The 13,710-nt window shown below is 43.3% G+C and overlaps 1 protein-coding gene across 6 annotated transcripts; it reads right to left on the bottom strand.

The window, feature by feature from the left end:
- Positions 1-2,816: 2,816 nt before the first annotated feature.
- Positions 2,817-12,725, bottom strand: raver1 (ribonucleoprotein, PTB-binding 1). 6 transcript variants are annotated; one of them, XM_076753033.1, is made up of 15 exons: positions 12,402-12,725; positions 11,283-11,349; positions 8,712-9,181; positions 6,408-6,599; positions 6,189-6,309; positions 6,000-6,100; positions 5,796-5,867; positions 5,330-5,408; positions 4,895-5,097; positions 4,648-4,729; positions 4,373-4,515; positions 4,160-4,231; positions 3,914-4,045; positions 3,605-3,670; positions 2,817-3,486 (listed from the first exon to the last, which is right to left on the bottom strand). In XM_076753033.1, exons 1-15 carry the CDS (start codon positions 12,723-12,725, stop codon positions 3,340-3,342), a joined length of 2,271 nt encoding a protein of 756 aa, XP_076609148.1. In that variant the 3' UTR covers positions 2,817-3,339. The 6 variants fall into 6 exon arrangements, with proteins under 6 accessions (XP_076609148.1, XP_076609150.1, XP_076609147.1 ...); XM_076753035.1 differs by having other exon boundaries at positions 4,157-4,231; XM_076753032.1 differs by having other exon boundaries at positions 5,330-5,411.
- Between the last annotated feature and the right edge of the window lie 985 nt (positions 12,726-13,710).

A 13,710-nucleotide genomic window follows, 5' to 3' on the forward strand; every position in this document is an offset into this window, starting at 1 on the left:
GGTATGAGAACATAATTCAGGAGTGCCTGAAGCATTACAGACAAATATTACAGAAATAAACCCGGCGGCAGAGAAAAACACATTAATATAATGCCAGCAGGTCTTAAAAAACAACCCCATCTTTTCTTCACAATGTTCTCATTTCCATTGTCCTTTACAGAGATGATTAAAAAAAAACAGGCGTATTTCTCATCTCGACTTTTTTCTTAAGTGATGTGCCACGACAGACCCAAACAGAGAGTAATTTTTTGCTTGCTGAGAAATGTCACAAACAATATGACTGTTAAAAAGGGGGAGTTTATGACCAGTATAGTGCAGCTGTGTTTTTGCCCATCAGGGGAAAGGTCCACCAGCAGCTCTGCTCCTTGAGGGTTGGTCGGAGCACGAGAATAACAGCTAATCAAAACCTTTCATCCTGATGGCTGCTGAGAGGAACAGGAGCTCTCTTCACTGCCTCTTACCCTCTAGCACCTCAGTCTGAAGGGTGAGGGACAGTAATGCAACGGGCTTAGTGCTGCCACACAGCCAACCGTCCGGCCAGATGAATTTAAGCTCACTTTCTGACTGATAAGAGCTAAATTGACATGCCATCACCTTCAGGGTCAGCTGAACAGCTAGGCTGATATTGGACCTGCAACAGCGGCTTCAAGTCATTGTTTAATTTGGTTTTGAATTAACTCTGAATGTTATCAGGCCCTGTATGAGCAAAGTACAATTTTACTTCTTTTTTACTAATTTCCTCAGGAGTTTGTGTATCTTAAGCAACCTGTTGTCCGCCTTTATAGCTGATAACTGAGTTTATTGTTAGATAATCATTCATTCAGGGGGCATAAATCATCCTCTCAGCAACATTCATACAGGCCACATTCACAGCAACAGATCCTGCATTTGAGCTTACAACCAGTGCTTTTATTAGCAGACGCTTGGATGTTTCCTCCCTTTTGTTTACTTCATGTTTTCTTTTTGCTGTTCCTCAAGATCTGCCTGCAAGTGTGCTGAAGCATTACTTTTATGGTTGGTTGCCAGTCCAATTAAGGGAAACATCAGCTGGCCATGCGTGCAATCATTGTTGATTGCTATCAGTTCGAGTTCATTACTTATATAATGGGTTAAAATATGATATAAGCAATACTGTGTGCATCTTACTGTAGCTTAAAGTTTACACTTAAAGAGTTACACGGTTTTTGTAAAAGCATGTTACTTTCATGCCAGCGGTAAAGGCTTTAGACATCTCCCTGCTAAAAGATGACTTGATAGAAAGGTCACACGATCCAAAGCAATTTAAGATGAATTATGAGGTCTTTAAAGCATTGATCCAAATGCTTCGACACGCTTCAAGAAACAGGTTGAATGTTTGACCCCACAAACACCAGAAACAGATACCCCAGACCTCCAATCTATAGCTATGTTTTTTTAAATGATGACTTCACAACAGCATGAGTTTAAATAACATTTACTTGCTCACATCACACACACACATACAGAGACAACCATGGCGGTACAGATGAGAAGATAGCAGTTAGAATCAATCGATCATAATGGATGATGTTTATACAGTACAGCTGCATCTCTTGGTCCATACACAACATGAGCAGTCTGCTGTGGTGCCACTCTTGGTCACATCAGCTTTCAAACATACTGGCAAACAACGAAAACACGAGAAGCAGCAAATTCATTCAAAACGCCAGACCAGAGGCAGGTATGATTAAAGAAAACAAAAGTTTTGGACTCAGGAAAATGATCAAGCTTAACTACTTACACAGCAAATAACACAGAAATGGTAAATGTAGATGGAAGCCAACACAGGGCAGGATGATGTCACAGAAAACACTGTTAAGGCTCAAGTGTAGCTGCATTTCCTCGCAGAAGTCAGAGGTAATGGGTTTTCACAATCAAACTGTCAACCAGATAATTATTCAAAAAAAGGAGAAAAAAAAAAAAAAAAAAAAAAAGAACAGAAAAGGACATGTCATGTCACTGACCAATCACCTGCCACTAGCTTCCATTAGCACCCCCCCACCCAGACAGACTTAACTCCCACCATCACTGGACAACTCTGAACATGGGCTGTGTCCATCACTCCAGCTGCCATTTACTCATTTAGAGAAGCAAATTCAAGTGTAGAGTCGAGCCTCTCGCTGAGGAGAGATGGTTAATATTCCTGTATTCACCATCTACTGGCAGCCTGAGAGAGGACACAGCACATGTCCACCGCTCCACCCACCCAACTCAACCATCGAGGTGTGGTGTTTGGACTTAAAGACATTCAAAATTCACACAGAACTCACATGAACACAGAAAATATTCAAGTCATCGACACATGAGTGAGAGGAGACTTGAAAATGGCATTTTATAGAGGTGAGAACAGATTAGGATCGTGACCTGTGCCCTCCAAGTGCATCACTCGACAACCAGTGTAGAGAACAGACTCCGTAAACATGTTGGAGGGTGTGGATCAAAAGACAAACGACAAGGAACAGTCAAGGCTTGAGAAAATATGCCAGAATGGTAAAAAGCTTCACCGTCATAATACACAGGCAGGTACATACAGCTGTCATTGGTGGATGGAAAGCTCAATGTTAACCAATGAGGAGAGGCCTGATCCAGAAATAGTCATACAGCAAAATATACAACCCTGTGGAAGAAAGGGGAAAACAAAAAATACCACAACACAAAAACACCATCTCATTAAACAAACTACTGAACTTTTTACATGAAATTAAGAAGGCTATTTAAAAAAAAAAATAAAAATAAAAATACAGCCTTTCAAGTAAAGCTTGTTTTGATACTATGCAATACATGCCCTTTGCCTGAAATTGTGGACAGCATGACTTTAGTGAGATGTCAAACATTAAAAAGCAGCCTATGGCTGCCACTGAAAACTGGCCAAACCATCTGTAGCTCTGCTGATACACCACACTCAATACAGGAATAAAAAAAAATGCTTCAGAGAAGAGACTTCATTTGCTACTTAACCATTTTTTCTCACTGTACAAGTTTTTCAACAAGAAATTAAAACTCAAATTAAAAAAAAAAAGGAAAAAGTAAAAACTTAATTTACCAACACACTAAAATCATACACACACACACACACGCACACACACACAAACAGAAAAAAAAAAAAAAAAAAACAACCACCAAGAATTCATAGAGTGACACGACCGTCCAGATAGCAACAGGCTGCACTCCCCAGCACCCTCCAGGGGTCACTCACAGGAGTACACAGGGGACAAATCCAAGGACCACCAAGCTCAAGTTCATTGGAGAAGACCAGAGGAGATGCCATTGTGTCCTGGCCGTTGAATGGCTACTCATACAGCAAGAAGCATTCAGGTGCATTCAGAAAATACGCTTACGCTTAAGGTAGGAGTCTGCATAATGGCCACCAAGGCCCTGTGAGTGCTGGCCCACATAGCTGCCTTCAGGGCTCGGCTCTGGAGATGGGATCAGGCGGGAAAACACACGCTTGTGGCTACCAATGGGAGTCTACAATGGGTTTTTAAAAAATGATATTGATTAAAATCAGGCCTTGTCTAAAAGCAAAAAAAACATCTACAGAAATGTGATTGGAAAAAAAAGCAAAGACAAAAAGTGTCTAAATTACCTTCACAGCATTCCCCAGGCCTGGAGGGTAGTTGGTGGAGTGACTCACAGGAGGCATTCCCACAGCCTGAGGACAAACAGCCAACTCTCAGTGACTTAGACTTCTACTGAGGCTCAAGCACTCACAGTGCAACATTAATTATTGAACATGAGCTTATTCTGGGAACCTGGCCCTCCACTTTTCATCTCTTCCAGTGCTACATATGTACCTTGATGTTCTCGCACTGAGACATGTAATCAATAGTTTGAAACCAAAACAGAGATTAATTTCAAAAAGAAAGTCCAAACTGGTCCAAAGCTTGAGGCTTACCCTGTTGAGCTGGGTGGCTGGGAGGCTGCCGTTACTGGAAGCCTCAGGCCCTGAGCTAAAGTAAGACATGGGTGGGCTGGGAGGGTAACTGTAGTGGGAAAACCGCTCACTGTATTCAGGGTGACGAGAGAGCTGCAGAGACGATCAAACAAATTCACAACTGTCATACTACTGGAGAGAATGAATGTCATTTAATTATGTTAAAAATGTGCCTGCGCAGTCTTGAAACAGTGGACTCAACACTACCTGCTGGCCAAATCCTGCCAAGGCCCCAGTATCAAGGTTCTCCTGCTGTTCATACAAGTGGGCCAGAGGATCCTGAGGAGAAATGCCAGATGGGTATCAGACCATATCATCTAGAAATCTGGTAAAGCCACAGCTACTATAGTAATGTCAAAAGAGCAAAAAGCTGTACAAAACCTCTTTCCACCAACAAAGCAGTGGGAATCTGGTGGTTACCTGGTGTAGGGGAGGATATTCTGGGCTGTAGGAATCCTGGTAGCGCAGGCTGTAATTTGGCTGTATGCTCTGGTGTGTGTGCTGGTTGGACACATTACTTAATGTTGGCCTCCTCCTATAGGGGTGAGGTCTGCAGCTTCCTCCTGAGTAGTGGAGGGCAGGCAGACATTACATGCTGGAATAAATTTACCTGAATACCTGAGTTGATGCAGCAAACGAGAACAGACTGCCAAGTGGGAAAATGACAACCATGTAGTGCAAAAGAAGCACCTCACCTGAGGGGAAAACACTGTTGACACTGAGGAAGGCACTCTGGGGAAGGTTCACATCTTTGGGAGGATCTCCGAGTATGGATACCTGACAGGAGGGGAAAGAGTGATTCATTTTTGCCGTAGGACAAAACCAAAGCAAAAACACACACACACAAAAAAAAAACAACCTCTCTCATTTGTACTTGAGTAGAAAGCTGGACCAGAACACAAGAGGCAGAAAGCATATTATGGAAATTATGTGGGGACTCACCCCTTGCGCTGTGAGGCCATCTGCCCCCATCATGCCACCCATCAGGGGCATGGAGATGCCCTGCAGGGTGGGAGAGGAAGTCTGTGGGAAGCTGCATGCTGCTGTGGGGGACTCCTGCTCCCTTGCCAAGGATCTGCCAAGTGGCATTGGCTTTAAGGGGTTTAGAGGATCTGTCTGAAGACCAAGACCCGGGACAACACCGCCTAGGGGAATTTGAGGCATGAATGCAAATTACAATTAATGTCATCTTAATATTTAATACGAGGCTAATGCTCATGCATGTTTTTCATTTAAAATTAATCATTTGAAAAATGGACGCAGCAGAAACCATGATTAACAGGCGAAGAGAGCGACAGATGTTTAGCATCACAAGCAAAGCTAAAACTTGCGGTTTGTGGCTCAAGGAGCTGCGGCTTGAGTCGGCGGATGCCTAACCTTGGGGCAGGTCTCCAAGCAGATGGACTCCCTGCTGGACAGGCAGAGCAGCCAGAGGATTCTCCCCAATGAGTCCTGCCTGCTGGCCAAAGGAGAGAGCAGAGGTCAGTGTCACAAGACGGTCACACAGCCTGGCTACAACACTCAAGCAGTGAAAGACTGCTGAACTGCACGAGCACACTTAATTAACACAGAGACTTACTCACCGCACATGAAATTATGTCTGTACAGAATGGGTATTTACACTTTTCGTGCACAATGGAGTAGTACACCCACCACATCACTCAGCACCACTCAAAAGTACACCCTACACATACACGAAAACAAACCTCACACTTTCCTAGCGAGAGCTTACCAGCCCAGGCACCGTGTTTCTGTCACCAATCACATACAAACACCAGGATCCATATAGCTTCAGCACCACGTCACACACTGATAGCCAAACACAAATACCATGATCACTCACACAAGGCACTAGAGGGTTTTCTTTATTGTGCAGCACCTGAGCCCATAGAAGATGATTTCCCAGAAAGGCTTGCTAATGGTTAAGAGGGAAAGAGCAGAAAGGGTTTTTGGGGTCAGGGGGGTCAGGGATGTAAGAGAGGGTGAATCAAAACAGGTTAAGTGGCAAGGAGGCACATGTTAGGGAAAGATAGAAAGGGAGCAATACCTGCTGGGCCTTTGCCTGGTTCTGAAGGAGCATCTGGAGTATGGCGGCAGAGAGGGCGGGGTTGGCCAGCAGGGGCATTGTAGGGGCTGCCCCGAGGAGGCCTGCACACAAAGAGAACATCAGGGTCCACGGCACCAGAACAAGTCCTGAAATTAAGACGTTGATGAAGAGTTCGTGGGAAGCCCTCACCTTGTTTGTGTCCCTGTGACAGTGGGTTGAGCAGCATCTTGAGGGTGGCAGGGTTATTGAGGCCTGTAAGTATCTGCATGGCTGTGGGATCAGGGAGGAGACCTTTACCCCTATTCACAGCCTTGAAGGGAGGGCAACAAGAAAGCGCAATCAACACAAGTGCAAATTCAATGGTAACTTTGGACATGTGAATACAGTATATCAGCTTGACTTAAATACCATGGTTTGGGCAGCAATCAGAGCAGCCAACATGCTTCTTCCAGGAGGGCCAGGGGCACAGAAGGACACCCTAATGTGTGTCCCACCCAGCAGTCTGCCATCAGTGAGTCTCTGCGCCTCCTCGGCCATCTCAGCTGTGGCAAACTCCAACACCGCGAACCGCCGAAAACTCCCATCTTGTCCCTGAGCCAACTGTGGACAGAAAAAACAGCCATTTTAATCTCACAGACACAAGATTAGCCCAAATTCTGCTGCTGGTAAATACAGTACACACGTGGTATGGGCTGTCTGGCAAGCCTGCGGTTACACCCTGGACATTCAGAATACATAGTGTGGCATCTAAAAGCACATTTATGTTGGAAATGTCCTGTAAAACGCATGAAATGTACCAGCATCACTGCTCAAACTAAACTACAAGTGATGTGGGAAATATCCCAACAGATAGTTTTTGTTTGTTTTGTTGTTGTATTAATAACGCAGCGACTCCCCTAACAGGTCGCAGGTAGCCAATTTTGTAGCACTGACAGGTTCTCATATGAGCCTCAGTTCAGATTCAGATAATTCACTCTTCCAAGTCCCAAAAAATGAAATTTTTTTTGAATCTGCTGAATGCAGCAAGAAAAATTACCATAAATGAGGACTGGAACTTTCCACTCATGATTGTGACTCATTTAGAGTTTGGCAAACTTCACACCATCGACAGAACTGTATTTCTGATCAGAAAGACCAAACCTGAAAACATCAAACTATGTCCTGAATGTTTAGAATTACTAAGAGAAAAGGTCATCATACAGCTTTCAAGGCCCTTAACCAACCATCAGTCACTCAATGTGGTCTCATGATTTCATACCAGGCTAGTTGTATCTTGTTAAACTAGTTCTGGGAAACAAAAGCTCCCCTTGAATCATCACATGATCCTTAATCATCACACCCTTTGCCACAATCCTAAAAAAACCCTGGAACCAGCAGAAAAGTACCACTATGTGTGTCGTGCTAAAAGGACACCCCTCTCTCTCGTTCCAGAAAAGCCTACTGAATGACACCACCTGGGGAAGTCAGGTGGTCATCACCATAGAAACCAGCAATGCTCACTGCTATAGAAACTTTGAGTGGCCACGGGAAACCAGGGTAAAGGTGAAAGGTACTGAAAAGATAAAATATGGAGTGCAATTTTACAAAGTGATTCCTGTCATTCAGAAGCATTCAGTGTACAACTGACACCATCAAAAAGCTCTCAGTTGGGTTACTGTGGCTTTGCATCCCATAAATCAACTGCCACACACAGAAAATGTGCTTACTAAGAACTGTGACTGCAGCTGGGAGGGTGTATTTTGCTGGCAAGCCAGTACTCAAGGAGCAGCGGTGTAAGGCTTCAACGAACAAATATTTTCAGAATCCATTAATTTCCTTTTTTTTCCCCACTTAATAATTTCATCTGTAAAACGCACACACATAAAAAGTGGAAGATGGACATTGTAATTATAGCCTTGAATCCAAAAAAGTTGGGACGCTGTGTAAAATGTAAATAAAAAACCAGAATGCAATAACTTCAAAACGAAACGCATTTACAGACAATGGTTTTACAAAGTGTCTCTGAGCCCATGTAGTAATCTCCTTTATGCAATCATGTGTTCACAAAGAGGTGAACCTCGCTTCATCCTCGCTTGTGAATGACTGAGCTTTCCCAGGATGCCTCTTTCATACCCAATCATGATACTATCACCTGTTACCAATGAACTCGTTTACCTGTGGAACGTTCCAAACAGGTGTTTTTTGGAGCGTTCCACATCTTTCCCAGTCTTTGGTTGCTCCTGTCTCAACTTATTTGAAATGTGTTGCTGCATCAAATTCAGAATAAGCTTACAAAAAAAAAAAAAAAAAATCAATGAACTTGATTGGGTAAAACATTAAATATATTGTCTTACTGTTTTCAGTTGAGTATAAGTCAAAAAGTTTTACATAGTGTCCCGATTTTTTGGATTTGAGGGTTGCAGCTAAAGCCCTGAATTTGGTTTTGTCTGATCTGCATTAAGAAGTCCAAAAAAGAAAAAAACACACTTATTATGCTGGAGGACTCTGAAAAGCAGAAAATTCTCATATTTGAAGGTCACGGACCATTAAATGTTTGGCATTTTTGCTTGGATCATCAGAAGTTTTTAAAAGGTAAAATTTGTAATCAATAAATAAAATAAACAAACTAGCTCTAAAGAGGTGTTACATTCATTATTCTTGGCATAAAACACTACTTGGATAAGGTATCTTTCTGAAATCATATATATTTGATAGGTCTGTGGTGAATTTGACCTGGCAGAAGACTGGTGGATGGGTGTCAGCCAGGGCGTTGCGGAGGTCTTGGGCCGTCAGCAGGCTTGGGGGCAGGCGGTCCATGCACAGGCATTTAGAGTGCAGCAGTGGGTATGTGAGGGAGCCCACTTCAGTCCAGTGGACATACAGCATGCGGGAGCCCAGCTGCTTTCCCAACAGCTCTGACTTGGCCCTGGCTGCAGAGTCCTTCTTCATGTACTCCACAAAGCCATAGCCTTTGGAGTGCCCTGTGGAGGCACTGTACACCAGAAAGCAGCGCTCTAGGTTACCAAAGGGCCTCACCAACTCCTCAAACTGCTGCTGGGTAAAAGCACAGGGCAAGTTGGCGATGCATAGAAGAGCGTCTGTTGGCTGCAGCTGCACAGAGATCTCCCTGTCCCGTAGTAAATACTGATGGAAGTCTTTGATGGCACACTGTGCCTGTTCTCCATTTAGCAGGGTCACAAATGCTGAAGGTGATGGGGAAGAGAGGGAGGAAGAGAGAAACAATTTGGTATTAGTGGGGGGGTGACAATTGTTCAGTCAGTATTAAGAGAAAGCAAAGCAATTTTCATACACAGCAGGTTTCAGGTGGCAACCTTTGGTTGTGATACCGTTCCTCCTTTAGCAGGCCTGAATAAAGACAACGCTGGCGGCACAATGTCACCACACACCAGCTTTTATGTCACTGCAATATTTCCCTCATTGAGACTACAGTGGTTGCTATAGCAGCTGTCAAGAATCAAAAAGGCATTTTATCTCACCGAACATCATGTTGATAGCTAGAAAGTCACATCTAAACCTGCCTGACTTTTCATGTTATTGGCACCCACTTTTAGAAAGTCTAACAATGTGACAGACTCTTGTGACAGTGCAGACAGGTTTACTAGAGCCCCACAGTGTGATGCTCCATGTCAAGCAAACATCCTGTTCCCCGTGGTTTTAAAGAGAAGCAGAAGGGGTGGGGGGTCGCAGTCATGTCTGAAAGAATTAAGGTAACATAACCCTTTTATCAGCCAACAACATCTTGTACAAAAACCCTTCTAAATCTGACTGCCACAGCAGATCCCAGGCATATCCTGAAGTTACCATCTGGCTCATCTATTTTTTGGCCTATTGTTATTCTCTTTCTGGTGGAATATTGCACCGCTCGTCATTTTAAATGCACAGTCTAAACTGATGTTTTAGTTTTTTAAATATCAGTTTTATCCTGAAAAATCAGCTTTGAAACTCCCAATGGCAACCTGATCATTTCATGCACTCAGACCACCTTGAACAGGCAGCTCCCCTGAATTGAGACACAGCTCACGTTTTAGGGCATACAAAATTGATTCACTGCCCTTATTAAAATTTAACACTGATTATTTTGGCAGTTTAACTGCAGGAACGAGTTGTCTTGATGCATACAAACGGATGGCTTCACGTTGTGACATTGTGACCAATGAGTTCTACCATTTGTTAACAAAATAGATAAGAGCTACAACCCTGGTTCCACAAAAGTGGTGGAGAACCTCGCTCCATCCTCGTTTGTGAATGACTGAGCCTTTCTAGGATGTCTCTTTCTTACCCAATCATGATACTATCACCTGTTACCAATGAACTCGTTTACCTGTGGAATGTTCCAAACAGGTGTTTTTGGAGCATTCCACAACTTTCCCAGTCTTTTGTTGCTCATGTCCCAACTTGTTTGAAATGTGTTGCTGCATCAAGTTCAGAATAAGCATAGATTTACAAAAATCAATGAAACTCATAAGGTAAACATTAAATATATTGTCTTTGTACTGTTTTCAATTGAGCATGTCAGAAAGGATTGGCAAATTTTAACATTCTGTATTTTTGTTTTATACAGCTTTCCAACATTTTTGGAATTGGAGTTGTATATGAATGACATGTGCAATGTGAATACAGTTTTGCTTGACATCGAACATCAGAAAAGGTTTCATTTGGGGGCATACTGCAGTCTGACCATCTAACAAATGGAATACTTTCCCCTATAAAATTTTAACCAGGAGATTTGTTTAACACGGCAGCTACAGAACTCACTTGCGGAAAAAGACTCACTGGAAAAATGTTGTTAGCTAGCTGGATAACCTTTCTTGCTGACAAACTTTAACAGCTTGCCCTGTTGTTCACTACACAGATTTTAGTCTCACCCCCAAACAGCTCGAATACAGCTTGGTTTAAGACACCTAATATTGTCACCCCTACTGATGAAATATTGGAGCACACTGACAATCTAAACCTCTTTACTCAAGGTGTAAATGGACTGCAGTTTTGATGCCAAAAGTGTCTGCTCTGGGAGATTTTTGTTCCTTCTGTTCAGCATTTTCACTGGAGTCAAGGACCTTTCCATTTTGTGATGAAAGCCCTTCAAAAATTGTGAGGCAATTCGTCCTTGTTGTTAAGATTGTAGCAAACAGTGAACTGCTCTGAAAGCAGACACCCAGAGCTGATTATGTGCCCATCAAGCTTGTTTATTGTCATTTATTTGTTAATATTCATAGATTCGGCTCTATTTTCTATACTCCTTTAAACTGGACATGCACATGACGGACAAGCACTTAGACCAACCTGTGCCCTTGTATTTGTCAACAAAGCAGTACTTCAGGTCATAGTTTCCCAACAGCTCATGGACCTCCTGTAAATAAGAAAAGACAACAATCACATCCAGACATTTAAATTCATCACCACACAGTGCATTACAACCCTTTAACCAGGGTGTCCAACAGAATATATTTGACTTTCTAAGTTGCAGATTATTATTATTATTATTATTATTATTATTATTGTTATTATTATTATTATTATTGACTGCTTAGTTGTAGATTTTGGTTATCACATAATTAACTAATTCATGTCCATTGGGAAACTAGCAACAAGTGCACCTGTGGGACATGAAGTGAATAACTGAGTCATTGTTGTAGGAGAAATTGTTCTGTGCTGCTTTTGACCATTCACAAACGAATAGCGATGCTGTCTAGCATTTTCTGAAACGTTTTGTCTCCACACCTTCCACCTTTTGTTATATTGCAACTCACATCTCGAACTCCCACTGCTCTCCCCCGCCCCCCTCCATGCGAACAATGGTACCGCCCGCAGGCCCAGCGCTCCCCACGAGTCAGGCACGTTCCAAAAAATGTGGCATCATGAGTAAATCACTGACTGGTTGATGGAACCAAACATCAGTTTACACAACCGATGGGCTTGTGATAAAGTTCCAGTGCACCTGTAACCCCCCGTGACGACAATATATTCACCGACAGTTTGGTTTGCAAGCTTGAATGGTGGAAAAAACACGAATATTAGAGTTACCAAATCGAGACCTTCGGGGCCGAACTGGCAGGTCATGCAGGCCACAGATGACCATTATTGACAGATATCTGACCACCTGGCTGTAAACCTATGCCGTTTTTGTCGGCAAACGCAAACAAATTAGAACACATTGCTTATGCTATTCGGCGGCTGCCAGTGAGCTGTGTGTTTGCTTTCAGCCGAACCAGTTGTAGATTCAAAAAAACAAAACATTGCATCAAAGTTACAGACAGCTAACGAGTTTAAAGGCTAGCAGGCTAGCAGAGGTAGCATGGCAGGCAGACTGGAGCTAGGCTAAAGTTAGCCAAACGACCCCGTCAGTCAATCATTCAACAATTCAAACCTCTAATTAATTAGTACTTTGTACTCATATCTTACCTGATTGCTAACGTCGGAGGGCAAATTCTTTATGATAATTTTTCGACGGTTGTAAAACTCTCGGCGAGTTCTCTCTAAACGGCTCTCAATCTCTTCGGGGCTCAGTGAAGTCAAGTCCTCGTCGACCCTCCGCTGACATTCGCGTTCCGACGTTGAGTCCTCTTCGCCGGGTTCGAGTTCGGGATGCCGGCGGTCTCCGGGCATCCAATTTTCGTGGTCCGCAACGACGTCGTGATTTTCATGAAGCGGACGAGAGGCGAAACTGAGTCCTGTGTCTGTGCTTTCATCTCTGGCTGCTGTGCTAACAGACACGGCGGCCGCCATCACTCAGTTTGGTGGAAGTTTTATCTGTCTGGAAACTCAGTCCGATTTGAGCAGTTTAAACAATACACACATGGCCCCAGCGCGGCTTCTCATTGGACGAGAGGGGCACGCATTCTCCATGACTACCACGTAACGGAGGGCGGGGCCATGGCTGTTGTCTGTGCTCAAAACTGGAGTTTAAATGCTGCAGATTGCTCAGCGGAGCATTAAAACAGTAAGGGCCCTGAAAGTGCTTGTCAGGGTTCCCCTGTGATTTTAATTAGATTTCAGTCCAGTTAAAAAACAAAAACAAAAACAAAAACGTGTCAAAGTTTGTTTTTTTCTCTCAACTCTACGCCTGCATTTCTGTGTGGGTTCAGATATAAAGATTTGATCTTCACAGTCCAGCCAGTGCTGTCTGGAGGGGTCGTTATCATTTCCATCATTTAGCTCTTGGTGGAGCATAATTTTCACACCAAGATTACTTTGATTTGGACTCAGTTCGGGAGTCTAGATCGAGTTCAGCCGGTGCTACATGGCCAAACACCATCCAGATACAGTATGGCCATGAATGCGAGTGTCAGACTGGAGACAGTCTTATGTTCCCACAACGCACAACAGCACCATGGCATCTAATAATAGCAACACTCTGTACCATTCTTTAGTACTAGGCATGTCCAGTGATACATTTCTCATATTACATTTGTTCCCAGAGGCACTATGCTCAAACACATGGTGAGATGTTTGCAGCAGGTCTGTTATGTTGACATTATGGATGGTAGTATAAATCAGCCCAATATCAAAGCAGCAGCATTCTTCTTCCCGTTTTGTCCATCCGTGTGAAGACTGAAGATGTATTATTGACAGCCAAACCAGTGTGTTGCAGTCAGTGGTGCCACACATCTTAATTTTACAGAAGTTTGCACTTCCTTCCCTCCTTGGTGGCACATAAACAGGCACTTACATGATCGAGACAAAAGAGAGTATCAGGAAAAAACATAGAGTC

This window comes from Chaetodon auriga, chromosome 16 (assembly GCF_051107435.1).
Source record: "Chaetodon auriga isolate fChaAug3 chromosome 16, fChaAug3.hap1, whole genome shotgun sequence".
Classification (NCBI taxonomy): Eukaryota; Metazoa; Chordata; class Actinopteri; order Chaetodontiformes; family Chaetodontidae; genus Chaetodon; species Chaetodon auriga.

Bases quoted from the DNA above. Each gene is read 5' to 3' on its own strand.
- raver1 (XM_076753035.1), bottom strand. From the start codon at position 12,725: ATGGCGGCCGCCGTGTCTGTTAGCACAGCAGCCAGAGATGAAAGCACA. The intron at 11,350-12,401 runs GTAAGATATGAG...TCTTATTTACAG, and splicing joins CCTCCGACGTTAGCAATCAG to GAGGTCCATGAGCTGTTGGG. The intron at 4,232-4,372 runs GTAACCACCAGA...ATTTCTCCTCAG, and splicing joins AATATCCTCCCCTACACCAG to GATCCTCTGGCCCACTTGTA.